This window comes from Rousettus aegyptiacus, unplaced genomic scaffold (genome assembly GCF_014176215.1).
Source record: "Rousettus aegyptiacus isolate mRouAeg1 unplaced genomic scaffold, mRouAeg1.p scaffold_m13_p_4, whole genome shotgun sequence".
In the NCBI taxonomy this organism is placed as follows: Eukaryota; Metazoa; Chordata; class Mammalia; order Chiroptera; family Pteropodidae; genus Rousettus; species Rousettus aegyptiacus.
In genome coordinates this window covers 159,760,105-159,778,281 of record NW_023416307.1, presented here as the reverse complement: position 1 = coordinate 159,778,281, position 18,177 = coordinate 159,760,105, and the positions used below count along the sequence as shown (strand labels likewise).

The window sequence follows — 18,177 nt, the reverse complement described above, 5'->3', positions numbered from 1 at the left end:
CTTCTGCCTGACCCCCTTCCCCTCGGGGGCAGCTCTCCTCACGGCAGAGCCAGGCAGGACGCTGTCCCCTGGGACCGCTGAGCCCGCGTGAGTTCTCGGAGCAAACGTGGAGCCATGCCTCCCAGAGTGTGGGGGTCAGGACGGTACCCAGGGGTGAGGACAGTCTTCAGGGATGAGGACAGCCCCGGGAGTCAGGGATCAGGATGGGTCCCCGGGGGAGAGGACGGGTTCCTGGGTGTCAGCATGGTTCCCACACCCTGTCCTGCCGGCTGGCGGTGTCTCCCCGGGGGTCCCCACACAGCACTGACTTGGCGATGTTAAGTTTCCTTATAAAACATCACATTTCAGTCTTGTCATCAGGCCATCCCCTAGAACCATCAGCCTTTGGTAATTTTAAATAAGTAGTGGCCACAATTAGATGTGCTGTTCGTATACAAAGTCCTTACCGATTATTTGTAGAATAAAAATAAAGTTAGAAAATGCCCTCTGGGCTGGGCTGCGTTTTCTCGATGGCTTCTTGGAGTTCACGTTCAGATGGTCCAGGCCAGTGTCTGGCTTTTAGATTCCTCACCCGCCGCCGACGGTGGCAAACGAGAGACCCGTGCACAGCTTCTGAAGCCTCCTAGACGTGGCAAACGGGTTTAGAGCCCGCGCTCGACCCATTTCAATCACGTTTCTTCCCGAAGCCTGGATGTCACGTGTCCTTTACGGCGGGGACAGTGGCCCTTGGAGCCGAGGTCGTGACGTTTGGTCAGACACTGGCCACGTTTAAAGCAGGAACGTGTCCTCCGATTGAAAACACGTTTTTGGGTCACTGCAGACGTCTGGCAGTGGACACTCAGTGGGGTTGGGGCCGAGACTTCCTTTACTGTCGCCCTGGTGTGAGCGCACCTCAGACGCCCGCGTGCGTCGGCGCTGGGCGCTGGGTCCCGGCTGCACCTTCCGGTTTCTGTCCTGAGGCGTCCGTGCCACGCCCGCCCCTTCCAATGCGGGCGTCCTGTGGCCTTCGCCACAGCTCCAGCCAGGACCCCACTGAGAGCGGAACCGGGAGGGGACAGAGGTGGCCCTGCTGTGAGGTGCGCATGGCTCATCCAGCAGAGGGACCAGAGGGGGCCGGCGAACAAAAGCCACGCCCCGCACTCTGCTCATGGTCCCCTTTTCCCCTGGTCCCCCTTCCGTCTGATTAGATGTCCCGGACCCCCCGGAAAGCCTCCGCTTGTCCGAGAGACACAACAGGAGTGTGCGGCTGACGTGGGAGGCCGGAGACGCCCACAACAGTGACATCAGCGGTAAGGACCGGCAGGCGCCCCTGTGACCTACGCTCCAGGGCGGGAAGCGGCCCGAAGCCCTGCTGACCGCGGCCAGTGGGTCAGGGTTAGTGCGGAGCTATGCACTCGTGCGTGGAGCTCGGGGCCCCTCGCCTGTCCCCAGGCCGTCCTGACCTGTCCCCCCCCCCCGCCCCCCAGAGTACATCATAGAGTTTGAAGGGAACAAGGAGGACCCCGGCCGCTGGGAGGAGCTGGCGCGGGTCCGGGGCGAGGAGACGACGGCCCTGCTGGCCTTGGCCCCCTACGTGGCCTACCAGTTCCGAGTCAGCGCCGTGAACGAGGTGGGGCGCAGCCCGCCCAGCCGGCCCTCCGAGCGCCACGAGACGCCGCCCGCAGGTAGGTGCCTCCCACGCCGCCGCCCACGGGTGGCGCTTCTCAGAAGGAGCAAAGTACTAAGGTGGCCAGAGTGTGCTGGGGCTCGGCTGCCCCCCGGTGCAGCGTGGTGGCCCCAGGGGCGCCCCCAGCCGCAGGAGCAGCGTGGGCCACGCGCTCCGTGCAGCTCCCGATGGCCAGTGTCCTGCCGAAATCAGACACGGCAGGTTCCAAGCTGAAGTTCAGTAGAGAGAGTCGCGAGTTCAGCCTCCTGTGACCGAGCGTGGGGCCCGTCACAGGTTCCTTGTAACATTCCAGAGTCTCCGCCATCCCTGACTTTACATGGCTAGTGTGTTTTCTGCATCTTGATCTCTGTCTAAATTCCAAAGACACTTTTTTGTTGTTAAAATCCCAAGAAGAACAGTCCTAAATTACGCCTCTGAATTGGCCATGGTCCGTCAGTGTGGCCACACCACAGGACTGTTTCTTTGCCCCTGGGTGGAATAAATGTGCCAGGATAGAACTCCCCCTTGGGACTGAGGAAAAGCAGGTAGCAGCGATAACCTGGCCAGGGGCTCGTGCCCAAGTCGGACTTGGCCCTAAGCTCCACACTGAGCCGTTTCTTATGAAATGGACCAAGCTCAGTATGTTTCCTGTCCCTAGATTTAGCTGCTCACGTTAATATGTAATGTTTGATTTTATTAGCTTAGAGACAAATATTTACGACGTACATTTCTGACAAAAATCATAGAAAAAGTAAAGTAGCTTTAAAGTTAAAACATATTTTTAAAAAGCAGGTGTAGGGCTTTAAAAAGCAAGTTTAATATTTTAAAGAGCAGGTTTAAAAGTAAGATATGTAAACCATCTACTCTTCCCACTGAATAATTACATCACTCCAAGAACACTACTTTACTCCTTTAAATAAAAAATATATCTTAAAGCCTCCTGTGAGATAATGGATGTGTTAACCAGTCTTATTGTGGTAACCATCTGCAGTACATACCTAGAAATAGGAAGCACAGTTGTCACATCGTTACATTGTAACCGTAAGCTTACATGATGCTTCACGTCAGTTCCGTCTCAGTACAGCTGGTGGGGGGAGTTTAGGAACTTAGCTCTATAGTCAGTAATAAGTATATAAAAGTTGCTTAAATACAGTTTCCGTGTGGAGAGCGGAGGAGTGATGATTTACCCATGGGCCATACGAGAGGGAGAAATAATTGTGATGCTTGTGATTTTTCAGCTCCGGACAAGAATCCGCAAAACATAAGGGTTCAAGCCTCTCAACCCAAGGAAATGATTATAAAATGGGAGGTATGTATTCTTTAATGTATTATGCGTTTATCTGTGTTCTTTTTTCCTCTTTTAGGTCTGCATGCTAAATTTAATGATACAGCAGTGTTTTTAAGAACAAAAAGATAAAACTGATCTTTTATTAAATTTTATACAGATTTTTTTTGTGTGTGTGTATTTTAAAGGTCCTCTGGATTAGAATGTCATGAGGTTTGCAGTGGCAAATAATTTAACAGAGATGATCCAGGTCGATTTAATTATAATCAGTTACCAAAAGTTTCAGATTCCTAATATTTTTATTATTGAGACCCTAATTTTTTCTTCTGTTCAAAAAGTACCCAAACCTTAACCTTTCACTTAACTTCGGTATATGGTCTAATAAACACTGCGCATACCGAGAGAATGGCTCAGCCTCGTCACGAGAGCGTCCTCGACACCTTGCTCCGGCGGCGGAAACCGCGGCGACCGGTGGTGTCGCCGTGACCGCCAGGAGCCAGCGAAGCCAGGGCCACGCGTGGGTGCTGCCGCCCCGATCGCGTGTGAGGCGTCACCAACGGACTCTCCTCTTGAGAGCGGCACCAGCCTCGATCTGCCCCGACAGCTCGCTCCGCATGTGTCGTTTCTTCATCTCTCCCGAGATGGCGGATAACGTCCTTCCTCTCTGCTGCCTGGACGTGTGTCACGAACAAGTATTTGAACCTCCTGGCAAGTAGATTGTGAGTCGACCAGCCTGACTGATACTAGTCCTCCAACACCGGATTCATTGAATTTAACATAAATATAGGGCAGTTTTGAATGTATGCAGGAATCTCCTAACTTATTTCCACACCACACTCCAGGTATAAATTTTTGAGAGAATTATAGGCGTATGAAGTTTAGTTTGATTTTTTCCCCCTCGTTACCAAATCATGTAGCCCTTACCCCCAAAATATTTAGTTAATATTTTCAAATCAACATGAACCCTTTATTCCCATTCCAGTGAAATTAAGTTTTACAAATTTAAAATTTGAAAAAAAAATTGATCATGCACAGTAACTTGGCCTATTGAACAATATTATTCCTTCTGGGAACTGGTGGTCATAAGCCTAAGTGGCCCCCACATCTGCTAATTAGTTCGTAGTCTGAAGTCGCCTTGGCATTTCATTCTTTCGAGTGTCTCTGTCTGACCAGCTTTTCAGTTCCCTGGAAGTTTTGTAGGCTAGGTGCTGCCATGACTGGGCAGGCGACGATGACACCGCACTCTGTGATTAGCAGGCGGGGTCCTCAGGGAGGCGCCCCGTGTCCTTGAACGTCCCCGTCACCCCGCACTGCGCCCGCGGGAGCAGCAGCAGCGGCCGGCGGGAGCCTCGCCCTCCACGCGGAGCGGGGAGCGGACGCGGGATTCTGTGGCCTCACCAGGAGCCGCCTTTGTTCTCCCTGCTGCCCGTCCTCGGAAGCCACCTTTGCTTACCCAAAAGGAGACTAGTCACTCGTGCCCTCTCCTTGTGAGAATGGGATTACGCCAGGACAGTGTTCAGGAGTCTCTAAGGAGGAAGGACAGTGATTTTGTCGTTACCTGCCCAGCGGGTGGGGCAGTCGGCCGGGGGCGGAGCTGGACCCACTGGCCCTGCGTCCCTGGTCCCCACTGTGCCCCGGTGTGCTTGCTGCTGATCTGAAGCGTCGGAGATCTAAAACCGCAGGCACACGCCGCGAAGTCTCAGGACATTTTCCCTGGTGGCGATTTTGCATGGATTACCCTGTGATCAGATGCCAGACGGCTCCCAGGTGACAAGCAGACTCCAAGGAGTCCCCAGGCCCCTCCTGGTACTGACTTACAAAAGGATTCCTGTCTCTAAGATGACGACCTGGGAGAAGAAAGTGGTTTTTAAAAAAGGATTAGCAGCTCCGCTGAGCATTAGGAAGGGTTAGATGTCCCTAGGTTTTGTTTGCTTTATGTTTCATGCTTTAGCATTGAACATGGTTCAGTCAATAGTAATGTATCGTGAGGTCCTTGGTTTATATAGGGCAGGGAAAAAAAAGGAACAAATAAATATTAACGTCTTTCTTTGCTCTCGTAGAATATATATTCTAGTTGGAGGGACAGACAATAAGCAAATACATCAGAAATAAAATAATATGTCGTTTAATGAAAAATCCTATGGAGGAAAAAAATAAGAAAAAAACACAGAGCCCACTGCAGCCTGATCAGTTAAATAATTATGTCAGAATGATTTCCACATAACATTTTCCTTTGTTCTTAAGCTTATATTTATGTTAAGTTTGAGAGTCAATTAAATAACAAATTTCTAATTTCAGAGACACAAACAAAAAACAAACCCCCCTCCCCCCACCAAATAAAAGCAAACCGACTAGAGTTTGGTAAACAGGAACGTCTTCAGTTACCTGACAGTGTAGTCACAGCTGAGGGGTTCCACGCCCAAGGCCCCCGATTTTATCATTTCTGTCGCGAGTGCGAGAAGGAAACGCGCCTGCTTTAGGATGAGGTCGGGGCGGCAGGACAGCGTGCGCGGTTTCCAGATCGGGGTGTCGCAACCCCGCCGCCTCCTGGATCGCTTCCCCCATGCGCTGGGAGCGCACGCCCCTTTTCCAGAAAACGAAACACGGCAAGTTTCGCCAGCGATTCCACCGGGGCCTCGGGCGCCCGGAAGGACCTGCGTGGGCCAGCTGGACGCCCTCTGGACGCGGATGCCCGGGGGACGGGCTGGCGGCCGTCCTCCCTCGCCGCCCGCGGTCCCCGGGGGTCCGCTGGTGTTGGGGCGCGTTCAGGAATGCGCTGCGGTTCTGCCGTCCCTTCTCCGAGCGCCAGACACGGCGTGTTGCGGGCGCTGCCCGGGCGTCAGGGAGGCCGGCCGTCTCCGTGAGATCATTCCCGAGTGTCGCCGACGGTGGCGCCGTCTATGCTAACATGTCCCAGACGGCTTCCTGCTCTCCGTGGAGCCGCGCACGCGCCCGCCCACTAGACCGCGCGCCTCGCACACGCGTGCCGTGGGGCCCGGGGGCGCCGTAGGTCCAGGGCACGGCGTGGGGCTGAGACCGGGGCCCGGGCCAACGCGGCCGCGGCCGGGTTCATGTCCGCGTCGGGGTGCGGGCCTTCTCGGGGCGCCGTGTTCCAGTGAGCGCAGGGGCGCCCCCCACTCCCCGCCGTGGGGCCCAGAAGGCTTGGCTTCGCTTCGATCGTTTCTCTCCCAGCTCATACACGTGTTCGCCGTGGGGCGGACATGACCCTGAATTTCTTTTATTTGTAAACACTATGCCGTCAACTCGACTCCAGCCAACGCCTCTAATGAGTATTTTAGTAACTTGGATTCGGTCAGGAAGCACTGCAAATTCTGTAAAAACGCGACACGTGACCCTGTGGCGCCACTCACACGCGCAGACAAAAGCACGGCTTAAGAAGCGGACCTCGCAACCTAGGACCAAAATCGCATTTTAACATGTTTCGTAAAACCGATTCGTTTAAATGCATGTTCCCGTTTTTGCGAAATTAAGTTGGTTGACATCCCACTAATGTTTTTTTGAATTAAAGTCCTGCTCCATTAAAAATGGAGCTAGACATTCCTCCACTCAGTTGTGCTATATGTTTCATGAAGTGTGTGTGCTGGGGAAGGGTTTCTCAGAAAGAAAGGAGGCAGGGTGTTGGGGGAGGGGGAGGTGACTTTATTGCAGGCAGGAGCTGCGCCTCCTCCAGAGAGGGAGACTCCCGCCACCCTCTTCCATCGGACGGTGGAGTCGGGTAGAGGGGAGTTCTGACGAGGACCACAAGGAGACCCTGTTCGTAGCCAGGCGACGTCCTTCATGTCTGCCAGTTCTTTGGGTGAAAAAGTGGAATGTGAAAGGAAGTATAAAAAAAGCTAAACCCCATGTGGGTTTCCTAGTGAAACCTTTCACGTGGGGAGCCAGACTCAGTGTCAGGGCCACGTGTCCTCCCAGCAGCCAAGCTGCAGGGCTCTTGTGAGTTGGGGGGCTGAGTGTGGGGTTCTCGTGAGTTAGGGGGCTGATTGTGGGGTTCTTATGAGTTGGGGGGGCTGATTGCTGGATTCTTATGAGTTGGGCTGAGCTGCAGGGCTCTTAGGAGTTGGAAGGCTGAGCTCATGCCATTTGTAAAATGGGAAGCAGGGACAAAGGTCTCCGCAGCCATTTCCAAACCAAAGTGGGTTCGAGCCCCTGCGACACGGCCCCCATTGCAGCGTGTCCCCGCGGCCAGGGCGGCTGACCCGCCTCCCACGGCTCGCCTGCGACTCTCGCTGCGTCTCGTCTGCCGTTCCAGCCGCTGAGACCCATGGAGCAGAACGGGCCGGGGCTGGAGTACAGGGTGACCTGGAGGCCGCAGGGGGCCCCCGTGGAGCGGGAGGAGGAAACCGTCACGAACCACACGCTGCGGGTGATGACGTCCAGCGTGTATGCCCCGTACGAGGTCCAGGTCCAGGCCGTGAACCACCTGGGCGCCGGCCCCGCGCCCCAGGCCGTGGTGCTCTACTCCGGCGAGGACTGTAAGTGCCGCCCTCAGCTCCGCCCAGCCCGGGCCCGCGGGGTGTGGCCGCGCCAGGTGCAGAGAACCTGGCCGGGGTTCCCGCGTCGGGGCCAGCCGCGGGGCAGGTGGTCGGTGTGGGCGGGGGGCGGAATGTGCGGAAAGTTTTACTCGTCCCTAAGTCCCCAATGCAGCTGTCTCTCCATGGAGAATCAGTACAGGCAGCTGAGCAGCACGGTCGTCCCGAGGCTCCCGGTCCCATTTGTCCGCGAGCGGCAAAGGCCATGCGACAGTCAGTGCCCTGCACCGTGCCCGGGCTCGGCTGTCTTCGGCCCTCCTGGCGCCCGCGAGACAGGCCCAGACGGCGGCCTGACGTCACGCACTCACACACACACGCAGACACAGGCCCGGGGTCCCGGGGGGGGGGGGGGCGGGGCGCGACGTCACAGTAACGCATGCGCCGTAGCCCCTGCCGCAGGCGTCACCCTCGGCTTGCGGCAGCCATGGTGAGATTCAGACACAAGGTGGAGAAGATGAAGTGACTATGTCCGACTCCACCTGTCGCCCACATTCTCCCACCGACCTGAGACATGAGCCCTGGCCGCCCGGCCGCCGCGGGCCCCGTGGGGAGCGCCCCGCAGAGCGGGGCGGGGGTGACCCGCCTTCCGCGGCCGCCCGGCCAGGCTTAGAGCGGCGCCCGGTGCCCGGTGCGTGCACGGCTGCCGCTGGCCGTGAGCGGCTCAGCTCAGCCGTGTCCCGCGTGGCGTTAGCCGCGCTGCGGGTCCGGTCGCCGGCGTCCGACGGCGCGCGCGCCCCCAGCACGGCCGCTCTCTCCCGCCTCACAGACCCCGACGCGGCCCCCGAGATCCGCGGGGTGGACGTCATCAACAGCACGCTGGCTAGAGTGACCTGGTCGGCGGTGCCGAAGGACAGCGTCCGCGGCCGCCTCAGGGGATACCAGGTTTGCGCCAGCCCCACCCCCCACCCCCCGGTCCCCGCGCCGCCGGACCCGGTTTCGGAAGACGCCCCGAGCGCCCGCCGCGCGGCCGGCACGCTGATGGTCCTCGTGTTCACTGCAGATAAACTGGTGGAAAACGAAAAGCCTGCTGGACGGGAGGACGCACCCCAAGCGAGTGAACGTGCTGCGCTTTGCGGGGCAGAGAAACTCCGGGATGCTGCCGACCCTCGAGGCCTTCAGCGAGTTCCGCCTGACGGTCTCCGCCTACAACTCCAGGGGCGCCGGCCCCGAGAGCGAGCCCCACGCCTTCCGGACACCAGAAGGAGGTGGGCGTGGGGTGGGTGGGGGGTCCGCAGGGCCGACGCGAGCGTCTCCGCCCGGCGGCGTGAGCGCGGACTTCCCGGGCTGGCCGCTCGCTGCCCGTGACAAAGCGACACCCAGGGGCCTCCTAAACCCCGCGGACTCCTGAGCGTCTGCCCCTGGCCCTGTGCTTCCCAGTTCCCGGCCAGCCAGCCTTCCTCAAGGTCGTCCAGATCGACAAGGACACGGCCACCCTGTCCTGGGGACCGCCGCAGACGCCGAACGGGAACGTGACAGGCTACGTGCTGCAGTACCAGATAAGTACGCGGACGCTGCGCTGCGGTCCCCCCCTCGGAGCTACGTTCTGTTTCGTTTCGTTCGTTTGTTTTGTTTTTTGGTTGAGGATTTTCCTCGCCGTGCAGAGGGTCCGATGCTGGCCGTGTGCAGGCCGCCCACTTCCCTACAGCTCAGCACCCGGGAGCTGGCTCGGAGGAGCCTCCGGCCACTGCCTGTTTTTATAAAGAAAAAAGCTATTGGAACAGGGCTGGGCCGTTCACGTACACGTGTCCGTAGCTGCTCCTCCCTGCAGTGGCCAAGTCGAGTAGCCGGACAGAGATGGCATGGGCCACACTGGCAGACACCGTCACCAGCTAGTCTTTGTCCGAAAGCTTTGCCAAGCTCTGTGTCAGAAGAAAAGCAGTCTTCCAGTGGGCACCAAGACGCGGGGTTTCGCGTTTGTTTGTCAGAGACCTTGAGCCAGTTTCTAGCCCTGGGTCTAGGCAAGGTGCTTTTCCTTACAAAACCTCAGTTTCCCCACGTAATTTCTGGTCGCAGTAATTACGTCGGCCTCAGAATTAAACAAGTCGATGGCTCTGAGTGATTAAGATGGTGCCGTGGACACCACGAGCATTCGCAGAAGCAAAAATCAGGGAGTGTCGCCTGGATCGTCACGACTACAAGACGTGGGGCCTTGTTCTTTATGTCTTTAGTAAACGACACCTACGAGGTCGGAGAACTGAGCGACGTCAATGTCACGAGCCCCTCGAAGCCCAGCCGGCGCCTCTCGGGCCTCAGCCCCGCGACCCGCTACAAGTTCTACGTGCGCGCGTGCACGTCCAGGGGCTGCGGCAGCCCCGCCACCGAGGAGGGCGTCACGGCGGGTGACAGCAGTAAGTAGCGAGGCCGCCACGCCGTGGCCGGGACGCACGTGCGCGCTGTCGTAAACCCGCGTGAGGGCGTCTCCGTCCGCACCGCGGATCTCGGCGCAGAGTCTGTTTATCTCGCTTGTCAAGGTCACGTCGACTCGATTTGTGGGTTTCTGCGGCAACAGCAGTCGAGCCATAGCTTTAGAGAACGTGAGGTCAGGGACCATCGTTTTACTTAATTAACACGGGGAACCCGAGGCCGGGAAGTTATCCGTAAGGTGAGCTGAAGGATAGTTTTCTTCTGGAAATGCTCCTGCGTGACACGTACTTGTCTCTCCCGGCCGGCCCTCTGCACACTGATCTGATGCCCCTGACCTCCGTGTCTGGACTCACGGACACGCTGATTCGTGCGTCCGTTTTATTCTACTGTCTGCTGGTCGACACCAAATAACTGGCTTAAAAACAGCCCATCAATCGGTGGTGTCATTTAAACAATTCTCCTAATTCAGCTGCACTTTAAAAATCATTTCCGACTCAGAACCGTCTCCCTTCCCGAATCGTTTCTGCAACTAGGATTTTAGCAGCGTTTGCTCGGCTTTCTGCCACATCGGTGGGGCGTCAAGAGGAACGAGAGGGTAGAGTGAGAAAGGGACGGGAGTCAGAGGAACCCTGTACTTGCCCAGGAGGGTTGCCGTTTCCATGGAAACAAGGCCTAAGCGTGACCAGCCCTGCTGTCCCCTCTTGCTGGCCCCGCCCTGTGAGGACACCATGCCACACGTGGCCTGAGTAGAGCTTCGCGGTCCAGCAGGACCGAGGTCGTGGGGCAGTCCGGGCTCAGTCCCGCTCACGCGGGACAGCTTGTTTGCAGAGGACGGGAGACCTGCGTATGTGGTTTTGTAAGTCATGCTGCAGCCTCTCTGCAGACCCGAGGTGCAGCTGGAGGGCCTCACGGCAAGTGTCTTCCCCGCCGTGCGTGTCCGGAGGGCCAAGACGTCCCTTGCTGATCTGTTTACACTCTTTTTCAGGATTCCGCGTTTTCGGTACCCCAGCGGTATCCCCGCCCCCAGGTCACCCCTCTGCAGGCATGTCTCCCCACGCTCGCAGGAGAGAAACCGCAGCCCCTTTGCCCACTGGGCTTGAGCATGATCTTTGACAAAAGAAAAACGTACATTTGTTCACTGAAGAGATGCATCTTGATATCACTAAACACTCCAAAAATGATAACTTTGGTGCACGTGGGGATGTATTTCTGTGCATCCTTCTCCATGCTCGGCTGGAGGCCATCGGCCTTTCTTCAGAGACTGGGATTTCATGCACCAGCATTTTTTTCTGGTGATTTCCTGGCCGTCACTCTGATTTCCATGTGGTTCACATTCCATAGTCCGAGCGGAAGAGAAAGATGACGTTAATCAGGAATATTCTTTTTGCGCCATTACTAGTTTGAATGAAACACTTGCTCTGCTCTATTTTTCAAAAGCTTATGCTACTTAATGTTATATTAATATTTCTGATTTTCAAAGGCAGAATTAACTGCATTCTATTTAGCAGTGCTCGATCTTAACGGCTTTGCTCAGCTAATGTCACTGGCTTCTTTTCTTCCATGGTGCCATGTTTTAATGAAGCCCTCGTGTTATCAGTAACCATATAATTAATTTCTAATCTATGATAAAATGTTATAGCTAAATTTTCACATGTAACAAAGTATACCCATTTGAAACAGTTTCCCAACCCTTAATATTCTCAACATGGGATATATTTTATCTTCAGTATCAATCTTTAATATTTTCTGGTTTATATCTATTCTATTGAATTCATTCTAGCAAAATATCTGAGAAAATATTTTAGATATTTTGTTGCGAGATTGGAACTTAATGTGTCTTTAATTACACTTGACTCATTTTTATCTGTGACCATGAGATTCTATAATTTATATATTGGCATATTCATGGTTTTTTTTTTTCAGAAAAGTGTCAATTTCTCACAACATTATCAAAGTATGGGTGCGTTTCATTTACATGTGCCTATAAACCTGCACTGGATGTAGCTTAAGTTTCTGCAAATTTCATCTCTTTGACACATGATTGTATTATGATGCCATCGCATCGGTATTTATGGAGAAGACGAAGGCAGAGATTAGTAACACCGAGTTGAAATGTCACTTGCTTTAATTATGAGCCACGGTGGCCACACCGTTTCCTGCTGGGATTGGCAAAGTTCGCATTGCACGAAATGATATCGTGTGATTTTTTTGAAGTCTGTGTTTGGTTTTGAACTATTCACACAAACAGGCAGATTTATAGTGCCATTTCATCGTGTTTATCATCTTAAAAGGGCATGAATTAAGTTAATTTCATTGACTGAGTTTCAGCATATTAAAAAGGAAAAATTTTAAAATGTCGATTTTATTGTTCTCCCGATAATTTAAGAACTGTCTGAGGGAAAAAATGCCACAAGTGGCTTTCTGATTCATCTGAAATAACAATATATACATATTTTTTATTTTCCATGTCCTGCTTTTCAATGATTCCTATTTACGTGATTTAACTGTGTACATTTCTTAGGTAAAAGTTTCGGGAAGATATCAGAAGGAGTAAATATTACTCAAAAGCTTCACCCAGTCGAGGTATTTGAGCCGGGAGCTGAACATATAGTTCGCCTGTCGACTAAGAATTGGGTGGATAACAATAGCATTTTTGAAGATGTCATTGAGACGAGAGGGAGAGGTGAGGCGCGAGGCCGCGTGGGGCGGCGTCGGGCGACCCCTTCGCGTCCGGTAGAGCCCTTCCCGGTGCGGACTTCCTGTGCTAGAGGGAAGACGCGTGGAGGCCGCGCCCCGTAAAAACGGGCGTTTCAGTTTCTTTCGGCCTAGCGTTTTAAAACCATGAAAAGGAAAAATGTTCTGCGAAGGTCCAGCTCGCCTTCCTGTTTCTGCCATGTGTAGTTGCCTAAAAATGTCCCCGCTCATTAACATGTGAATAACAAAAAAACTGAAAAGCAAACCATCAGAACCTGGTGACGCCATGGCAACATGCGGTAACCATGGCAGCCTGTGGTAACCATGGCAACACACGGTAACCATGGCGTCCTGCAGTAACCAAAGCAACCTGCGGTAATCCAGGCAACCTGCAGTTACCATGGCAGCCTGTGGTAACCACGGTGGCCTGTGGTGACCAGGGCGGCCTATGGTAAACATGGCAGCCTGCGGTTACCAAGGCAACCCACGGTGACCAGGGCAACCTGCGTAACCAAGGCGGCCCGCGCTGCTGCTGCCGCTGCTGCTGCTGCCGCTGCTGCTGTTGCTGCTGCCGCCGCCGCCGCCGCCGCCGCTGTCGCTCTGCTGGGCCGACCTCAGCCGCCTGCACTGTCCTCTCCGGGCTCCGGCCTCGGACCCGCACGCGAGCGCACAGGGCCCTGTCCCAGTAAAGCCTGGACACTGATCAGCGTCCTCCCCACGCAGCGGCCTTCCACTCGCAGGCCCTGAGGGTCACCCGAGGGAGAGCGACACTGAGGCTCTCCCTGTGCGCGTGTGAAAGCGCCGTGTGACTCGCCCGAGGGGCGCCGCCCCGGGACTCCACGCGCCCCGAGCGAGCGCCCCCTCTCTGTGCGCAGGGTACGCCGGCCTGTACGACGACATCGCCGCGCAGGGCTGGTTCATCGGGCTGATGGTCGCCGTCGCGGTGCTCACGCTCGCGCTGCTCACCGTGTGCTTCGTGAAGAGGAACAGAGGCGGGAAGTACTCAGGTGACGTCCTGCCGCTCCGCGGCGCGCGCGGGCGCAGCGCGAGGCTCTCTGGTGGGGACGCGCGTGGCTCAGCCGTCGGAGACGAGGCGCTGCCGGCCGCGACGGCGCGGGTGGACCTGGGGGTGTCGCGCTAAGTGCAGTAAGCCAGACGGAAACGGCCCAGCACCGTGAGCTCTCCCCCAGCTGTGGGATACAGAGCAGAAAGCAACAGGTGAACACAGCTGTCTTTCCATGCGACTTTCCAGAGACCTCTCGTCTTTTCAGTGACAGCTTCAAGCCAGATTCCTATTAGCACATTAGGGATACAGTGCAGTGTGAGGCACAAAGTATTTCTGCACTAACTAACCAAAGGGAGTATGTGGCCTAGAGCAGGGGCCTCGCCCCCTGGGCCAGGGACCCGTACTGGTCCAGTCCCTGGCCTGTTAGGCCCCGGGCCGCACAGGGGAGGGGAGTGGCGGGGAGCGGGTGAGGCTCCATCGGCATCTGCAGCCACCCCCAGCGCCGGCGCCGCCACCTCAGCTCCGCCTCAGGTGGCCAGGCCCTAGGTGCTCACAGGAGCCCCCAGCCCTGGTGCCGGACAGGTCGGGGACCGCTGGAGAGTCCCGCATCTGGGCGGTCGCCCGTGAACTAGTTATTAGTGCTCAAGACAGGCTCTGACCAGACTGACGCCGCTTCTGAGCGCTCACTCTTTATTCGTAAAATCGCAGAGATGTTGAAAAGGCTTATTTCTGAGTCACACCCGTGGACGGGCACGTTCGCTCCCGCCTCTTCCACATTCGTGATGCAGAGACGCCTCGTTTTTCCCTGTGGAGACTGACTTGTTACGCACTGGATTTTCACGGGCTCACTGTGTCCTGGGTGATTAACCGGAAGCTCACGGAGAGTCGGCTTCGAGTGTCCCCCACTGGTCACTGTGAAGTGCGGCCCCATCCGGATTCTAAAGGAGCTGCCTCAGACCATGCGCTGGAAGGAGAGAGCGAGGCCCTCGCCGCTCCCTGCAGGACAGCAGAGTGACCCAGGGCCACGCGGCAGGCTGACGCCAAGTGTCACTCCCCGTCACCCCGCACGATGACCAAGGGACGATTCTGAGTAGGAGGAAGTGCGGACGACCAAATGCTTGCCTCTCGCTGTCCGGTCTAACCATGTAGAGCTGGCGTGAGCCTCCGGCACCTTCGGGGGCTTCGGACAGTGACGGGCGTGTCGGTCACCGGCCTGCTTGAGCCACAGCCAAGCGAGACTCCCAGCGAGTCTCGTCGTCCCATGAGCACAGGTGGCCACGGCAGGGTCTGCAGACAGCGGGGGACCCACACGTCCTTTTCGTCCTTCAGCGGTCGGACGGGCTATAGGTCCAGCCACAGAAAGCGCGACCCGCCGGCGGTGGCAGGGCGAGCGGGGCTGTGTGACCGGCACCTCTCTCGGCTCGGCTGCTACGTTTTGTGTAAATTCTGTGCATGACTTTCTCCTGTGCTTTTCTTGTAGTGAAAGAAAAGGAAGACTTGCACCCAGACCCAGAAATCCAGTCGGGAAAAGACGAGACCTTCGGCGACTACAGGTACCCGCGGCGGTCACCTGCGCTCGCTCGGGTCACGGGGCCTGAGGGTCACGCGGCTGGCGCCCCGCGTGGGCCGGGGCATCTGGGCGCTGCAGGGGGCGTCCTGTGAGCACCGGGCGAGGGCAGATCTGTCAGGCGACCGTCCCTCTGCCTAGCAAAGCATTGTCAGCAGGGCCGCTGTGAGCCCGGGGGCGCTCTGTTCACCTCCACGTGCAGGGGCCCCGTGCGCCTGCTGTGTGCACCTGCGAAGGTGAGCGTGTCACACACCTCGTCCTTCAGCGCCCTGGCCCGCAGGAGGCAAAACTCCTCTGCGCTGATGACTGGGCTCTGTTAAGTGCAGTAACGAAGCCGAGAGGGGACAGCGCTTCCCTCCGGGGCTTCGTGGAGGGGCAGGCGGCAGGCAGCAGGTGCCCACACCCGCAAGGAGACAGCGGGAGGAACTCAGGAGGCCGGGCGCCAGGCGCTGCCCCCGGGGACGTGTCCGCCGTGCGCGCTCACCGTCCCGATGTGCCCCTCGCGCTGCCCTGTCCGTCGCGCCCTCCGCCCTGACACCTCCTGTGTGGGACGTCGCCGCGTCCGGCGGAGCCGCTGTGTGTTGCCGCTGAGTGGCCGTCCCCAGGCCCGCCCGGCCTCTGGCACAGGCCACGCCCGGCGGCCGTCACTGAGAGGCCTGAGGGGTCGTCCTGGGCCCGGCCTGCGCCGTGGCCTGGCGTGTCCCCCCGGCTGCCCTGTCCCCCCTGACACAGCTGTGTGCGCTCACCGCTCCCAACAGGCTTTTCCTCCTTCCGCTTGGTCAACACTCTCTCTCTTTATTTTTATATTTCTTTACAACTCACTTCAAGTTCTTCCCGGGATAAGGAGCATTAAAGGGGAAGAAGGAAAGATGTGAGGGGCAGAGACAGACAGAGAGCGAGAAAGAACTTTCCAGATTATAGATTGTGGCTCCGATTCCTCACAGCAGGGACCACTGGGGACCCACAGCAGCTGCTTAAAATGCTCTTGACAAATAGTGGGCACTTTTTAGGCAAGAAAACTAAGTCAGTGCCGTGTGCAAACACTCCCTCATCACACGCCTTCCTCTTTCAGAAAATAGGTACGTCACCCCCTGAACCATCTCACCTGTGTCCCTGTACAGCAGGGGTCCCCATCCCCCCACCATGGACCCGTACGGTCCTGGCCCGTGAGGCCCCGGGCCGCGCAGCAGGGGGAGAGCGGCGGGGAGCGGGCGAAGCTCCATCCGCATCTGCAGCCGCCCCCAGCGCCGGCGCCGCCGCCTCGGCTCCGCCTCGGGTCGCCAGGCGTTAGACTCCCTGGTGCCAGAAGGGTTGGGGACAGCTGCTTCAGAGCAGTCGATGTGTGTTTCGCCCTCCTCTGCTGAAATGGCGTGGTCGTCAGTTACGTGGCCTCGACCCCAGTCGTCCCAGGGGCGGGCTTTGCTGGGCGCTGTGGCCCGGCACCCGACTCTCACGCCTGCAGCTCCGCGTGGAGCTTCGGTCACCACTGGAGCCCGTGGTCGTCAGCGCAGCAAGTCACGCTGCCGGCGCAGACAACTCCCCGTCCTCTTGTGCGCAGGTCACCTTTGTCACGCAGGGGCGGTGGCTGGCGGGGGGGGGGGGGCATGCAGATCGCCCCAGCGCAGAGAGCAGGTGTGGAGGGTGAGCACCGGCTCTAAAGTGACACGTCACCTTTGTCCCCTTTTCTTTGGCCCAGCCACGTCCCACGGCCACCTGCGGGCAGGGAAGGGCCGCCTGCCACGCTCCGGGCCGCGGGCACAGGACCCGCCGCAGGGGTGGCACTGGTGGCCGCCATGGAGCGTCGCGTGCTAGTCCGTTCCGATTATAGCTTTTCCAAGTCCTTCACTTTTCCAGGATTTTTCAAGTCCTTCATTTTTGTCATATAACTACAGCATGACGATTGTGGGTACTTAGACCCTTGCCAGAAACTGGGGGGACCACATTGTTTCACAGACGGAGCCGCTTTGGAATAAAACCGAAGCGTAAACATAAGTCGGTTGCAGCATCTATGGTCTAAACGAGCCAGATGCTGTCATTTTTTAAAAAAAATTTAACAAACCTGAGCTCATAAACTGTAGGAAAGGAGGCTCTTTGGTTACGACAAACGAAATTGGATGGAGGACTCTGAACCAAAGGGACATTCTGGAAGGGTCCGGGGGCTCACACGGTAAAGACAGAGGGTCGAGGCCTGCCGCTCCGTGAGGGCAGAGAGGGTGCCGTCTGCCCCCGGGGGCCAACGGGCTGGACATCTCCACGCCGGCCAACGCGGGCGCAGGGGACGGGGGCCCTGCGGGTGACAGAGGAGACGCCTCGGGCACTCGGAGCCACGCAGACAGTGAGGACGGGGCACACGGGACGTCGCTGGGGGCTCGTCTGTCCTCCGTGCTCACGGAAGGTCCTGGAAAGCCTGAGACCCCGGAGCAGCCACGCGGCAGTCTGGCTTTACCAAAGTTTTCCCTGTCGGGTTTTGTGCAACTTCTTTCCCGTTGTTTTCCAGCGACAGTGACGAAAAGCCGCTGAAAGGAAGCGTCAGGTCGCTCGCCAGAGGCACGGGGACCACGGGCAGCGCGGACAGCCTGGCGGCCTACGGGGACGGCGACCACGGCCTGTTCAGCGAGGACGGGTCCTTCATCGGCGCCTACGCGGGCCGCGGGGAGAAGGGGCCCGGGGACAGCGGCGGCGGCGTCTCCGTGCCCTTCCCGCCGCGGGCGTGATCCGTGCCCTTCCCGCCGCGGGCGTGAGCAGTGCGTGTGCGCCCCGTCGCCCGCCCCGGGGCCCGCGGCCACCGCGCTGGGCGACGCGGCGCCTGGCCCCACGGGCCTGGGCTCGGGGCTCGGCGCTCGGGCAGGAGCCGACGTGCGGGACGCGGCTCAGACCCCGTGTCTCGAGCTCCCGCAGCCAAACCCCAAGCCCGCGCCGCTGTGCCCCGCGGCTGCTGCTGTGACCAGGCGCGGCCCCCACGTGCACGCTGTGCTCAGCCCCCCAATCCACCTGGGGGACAGCTTCCCGCGGGCGGAAGGACGGCGGCCCCACGTGAACAGGGACGCGGGACCCGGGCGTCTCCTC

General features: G+C 57.6%; 1 protein-coding gene across 3 annotated transcripts in view; it reads left to right on the top strand.

Annotated features, from left to right (window-relative positions):
* Nucleotides 1-17,826, top strand: part of CHL1 (cell adhesion molecule L1 like) — a 99,069-nt gene extending 81,243 nt beyond the window's left edge. For all 3 annotated transcript variants that reach the window (XM_036219359.1, XM_016158112.2, XM_036219360.1), the window contains exons 16-27: nt 1,188-1,289; nt 1,467-1,664; nt 2,884-2,954; nt 7,201-7,423; nt 8,247-8,362; nt 8,481-8,685; nt 8,858-8,980; nt 9,649-9,828; nt 12,366-12,527; nt 13,414-13,545; nt 15,025-15,097; nt 17,609-17,826. In XM_036219359.1, the coding sequence (XP_036075252.1) occupies nt 1,188-1,289; nt 1,467-1,664; nt 2,884-2,954; nt 7,201-7,423; nt 8,247-8,362; nt 8,481-8,685; nt 8,858-8,980; nt 9,649-9,828; nt 12,366-12,527; nt 13,414-13,545; nt 15,025-15,097; nt 17,609-17,825 (1,802 nt within the window). In that variant the 3' untranslated portion in view covers nt 17,826. The remainder of the gene's footprint in view (nt 1-1,187; nt 1,290-1,466; nt 1,665-2,883; nt 2,955-7,200; nt 7,424-8,246; nt 8,363-8,480; nt 8,686-8,857; nt 8,981-9,648; nt 9,829-12,365; nt 12,528-13,413; nt 13,546-15,024; nt 15,098-17,608) is intronic.
* The last annotated feature ends 351 nt before the right edge of the window (nt 17,827-18,177 follow it).